Here is a 4089-nt window from a genome sequence, read left to right on the forward strand (position 1 = left end):
CCGGGCTCGGGGCTTTGGAGGAGTTCACAGGCCCCGGGCTCGGGGCTTTGGAGGAGTTCACAGGTGCTGGGCTCGGTTCCCGTAAACTTGCACATAGCTGTCTTCTGTTGTGGAGCTCGTTGGTGGAGCCTCTAAGAGCTAGGCTCAGGGCTGAGGCACGAAGCTGGGGCCGTCCCAACTGCCGGCTCTGACTTTCCCAGTGAATTACAGCCAGCCTGAAACCTTTCAGCTTTGTCTTCAATTTGGTTTTTATTCCTACATATTTTTCATAAACCTTTGGCGTATCCTGCTGCTAAATTGCTGGGAGAACTGAGCACGGCAGACAGTTGCACAGATTGATGGACAGACAGACAGATGCCGGTGGACATCCCCCTGGCTGCAGCCGTGGTTCTAATTCCCAGTCAGACCGCACGTGGTAGTATCTGACGTAGGAGTGGCTGTTCCTGTAAAGAGGAAGTCCTGGCACTGCCTCCTGGCTCCCCGGTGCCATCTAAACAGCCCCACCCACTTTCCAAACTGATAGCCGACTTTGAGGATTTTCAGAATTTTGTTGGCAGCAGAAGCCCTTCTTCAGTGAAATCTTAAGTACAGATATAAAGGTTAGGTGGTAGTTCGTATCTTGGAATTTACTCTGTAAGCAAGGTCTGTAACCTGAATCAGTTCGGGAAGGAGTACAGCCAGGAGTTGGACACTTACACCCCAGCCCTGGGCTGGGCAGGCGCGACTCCCGGCTCTGCCCCTTGCTAGTCTGCCGTGTGATGGTGGGCCAGTCCTCTTCCTCTGGGGGCAACGGCAGTGCCCACCTCCTGAGGGGACCACAGCGCTGAGTGAGTGAGAACGCGTGCTGGCGTATGGGTGGGACGGCAGTGTTCCTGTTAGAAGGTCGTCGGGGTCACTGAAGAGTCAAAGGACAGTTGTCTCAGCGGTCTTCTGCACGCGGCGTTCATCTTGTTTGCTTCGTTACGTAACGAATTCAGACAATTTTGCTTTATGCAGAGAAGTAGTTGCAAACCCATTTTAAACAGCTCACAAATCTCAGGATACTTTTTACTTAAACTGACCAACCGAGAAGCTTAAAGAAGGGTTGTAGAAATTGGTTTCACAGTTGAATTGTTAGCAGCATATTAGCTGCTGCTTCCTAATTGATGAAATGTTTATAGTCAGTTAAGAATTTCTTACAGTAAAAGTGAGTTTGACAAGAAGCATCTAAAACTCCCACGCTTCAGGAAAGTGCACCTTGGCTTGGACACGTGTCTTGTGCACACGGGTGTCCACGTGCCATGGCGTGTTGTGCACACGGGTGTCCACGTGCTTGCTGTGGACGTGGGTGTCCACATGCTGCGCTGGGTAGGCTGCCCCTGAGCTCACCTGGTGCTGATTGCCTGCGTGTGTTGGTGGTGTACTGGAGTTCCCGGTGTTCCCAGGAGCAGGTGGGCCTTGCTGGGGGAGAACACATGGGTGCAGCCAGCCTCCCTGACGATGGCGCATCTTAGGAAGGAGGTGCCTGCCCTGCTGCCGTGTTTCAGGCAACTGCAAGTCGGCGGGAGAGGAACAGGCCGAGCGAGCTGTGATCTTGTTCCCTTTTTATCTTTGGGGTTTGCCTCCTGGAGTCAGAGGAAGGAAGCGCGCTTGCAGCAATCTGCCCTAGATTTGAGCCCTTGGCCAAGTGTCCCCAGTGTGGCGGTGTGCCGAGTCGGGAGCCCCCATGCTGGGGGGTACGGGCAGAGCGCCTCTCCAGGTGTGGCCCACCACTGGCTAGGCAGGTGCTCACTGGGAAGCTGTCTCAGGGACGCTGTGTTCTGGGCGGGCAGTGGGGAAGGTCCTGCGTTCTTGCCTTCCCCAGGGATGGCTGGTGGTCATTGGAGCAGGGCCAGCCCTCCCAGGGGAGCTGAGGCCACAGGCAGGGATGGCAGGAGGTGGTGTGTAGAGTGTGTGGCTGTGATCCGTGCCATGCCCTTCTCAGTGCTGCTGCAGGTCAGGGTAGAGCCTGTAAATCATAGTCAGAGGCGCACTGTAAAAAGGCCAGGACAGATCCAGACGTGTCAGGGATCATACGTGTGGGTGAAGTATGACGTGCTGCCGTGGTTACAGAAGGTCCCAGCGCAGCACTGCAGACTTCGGTGGGGAGGTGTTCACAGTGATGACAAGAACCAGTGCTTGTGTTCAGGCTTCACTGTGCTTCTCAGAGCCTGGAGTGTTTGCTGCACCTTCAGTGTGAACGTGGCTGTTCCGTGTGCCTTGTGAAGTGGGCTTCCAGGGTGCCGTCTGCTCTGTGTTTGTAGGTGAGAAGGCCGTTTCCAGTGAGCAGCTGAGAGAGCCCAGAGCTCCGTCTTGTCCAGCCCCATCACTGTTCCTGTTTCTGGTGTAGTTGGGTATAAAATGGTGAATATTTCATTTCTTTTTTTTAAATTATCTTTTATAACTGTCGTTTCAGAATTTCTAGAAGGTGGAGTTGGCCACGTTGAGATGTTGTTTCGCTGCAACTACTTAGCTTTAGTCGGTGGTGGAAAAAAGCCGAAATACCCTCCCAATAAAGGTAAAGTAATGGTGCATTGCATAGCCGCCTCGTTTAGGGGTGCTTGGACCCTAGAGTGTCTGCATCTGCGGCCGCACTCATCTTACTGGTGGTCCTGTGAGTCCTGAAGGACTTCTCCCTGGAGAGACACTGTCAGGGCCGAGTGTCTGCTTCCAGGGGAAGGTCTATGAAAAGGCCTGCTTGTCTTGTTGACGCATAACTGTGCTTCTCCGTGGATGTGGTTCAGTGGGAGACGGGCCAGGGTCTGCTGTGAGTCTGTGTTGTCTGTTGTAGGCTAGCGCTTGGATTAATGAGTTCATTTGAAAGCAAGGCACCAGGGATTTTGAAAGATTTTTTTTTTTTTTTGCTATTGAGAGCCGTTGACCCACAGAACATTAAATTTGGTAGCCCATTGAACAGAAAGCCTGCTTGGCTCTGGGATTAGGGATATCCTGTGTGTCTTTGAAAGAGATTGTTGTGTAGAAGGTCCAGCACTTTTAAAGTAAGGGGAGAAGAGAGCTTTAATGGCTGCAGCAGTGTGCTTTATGCCCGTCACTGAGCTGTTGGTTGAGGGACAAGGGCTGGGGAGAAGAGACCCAGGAAGGGGGAGCAGAGCGAAGGGAAGAGAGGTCGGTGCCTTGAGTCTGCATAGGTGCAGGTGTTTGGGTGTGTCTGTGGCCCAGGAGGGTGCTGGCAGGAGACGGGTGGAGCACCGTATCGTGTGTAAAGGCTGCACTTCTACCTGGCCGGGTGTGCTTGAACGGTCCCTTCAGCGGTGGCTCAGCCCCGCACACCCCACAGCCTGTTATTTCTGCCCTGATCTGTTCTCTCTGCTGCAGTGATGATCTGGGATGACCTGAAGAAGAAGACCGTCATCGAGATAGAATTCTCCACAGAAGTCAAAGCTGTCAAGTTGCGGCGAGACAGGTGGGTGTCATGTGAACTCCTTCTCCACGAAGCAGCTTTACGGTGAAGGAAAATGAGTCATTCAAACGTTGGCAACTCTAGGTTAAGACCCAGAGGACTCAGGATTGGTTGTATGGCTACACCGGGGCAGTGAGTTTGGCTTCCAGGCATCGTGGAGAGGCCAGTGGTCCATGGCCCTGTGTGGGGGGGGCCTCTGTGTCCTTCCTTCTGTGGTCTGTGGGTGGGGAACCCCTGCGTGGCCTGGCCCTGGCATCCCTCCTGTCATGGCATCGGGTGGGTGCAGTCCCCTTGGACAGGTGAGAAGATGGGCGGCGTTGCACCCTGAATGCCTCACCCCTGAGCCGTGTTCTCAGGGTGCTGTCTCAGTGGTGATTTCAGGGTGAGGGAGGTTCAGACAGTGCCCCCGTCCGCGATTGCTCTGGTGGCAGCTTAGGAGAATATAGACGTTTATCCTTGTATGGGGAGCACGATGTAAGGCTTCATTAATTTGGATTTAATTTGATATGACTCACATATGAGACTCTTAAGTTTTCCATCTCTGCCAGTGGTGGGAGGACATGAATAGGCCAGGCACAGGCATGTGCTAGTCACAGTCACACCTCTCACCCGGTGCGTGGCGTCCGTGGGCGCGTGACGGTCACAGTCAC

The 4089-nt window shown here is 53.8% G+C and overlaps 1 protein-coding gene across 3 annotated transcripts in view; it reads left to right on the plus strand.

Moving 5' to 3' along the window:
* The window catches only part of WDR45B (WD repeat domain 45B), a 12535-nt gene that overhangs the window by 577 nt on the left and 7869 nt on the right, over positions 1–4089 (plus strand). For all 3 annotated transcript variants that reach the window (XM_023729173.1, XM_023729174.1, XM_004374073.3), the window contains exons 2-3: positions 2435–2536; positions 3355–3442. In XM_023729173.1, coding sequence (XP_023584941.1) covers positions 2435–2536; positions 3355–3442 — 190 coding nt within the window. The remainder of the gene's footprint in view (positions 1–2434; positions 2537–3354; positions 3443–4089) is intronic.

Source organism: Trichechus manatus, unplaced genomic scaffold, assembly GCF_000243295.1.
Source record: "Trichechus manatus latirostris isolate Lorelei unplaced genomic scaffold, TriManLat1.0 scaffold00028, whole genome shotgun sequence".
NCBI lineage: Eukaryota > Metazoa > Chordata > Mammalia > Sirenia > Trichechidae > Trichechus > Trichechus manatus.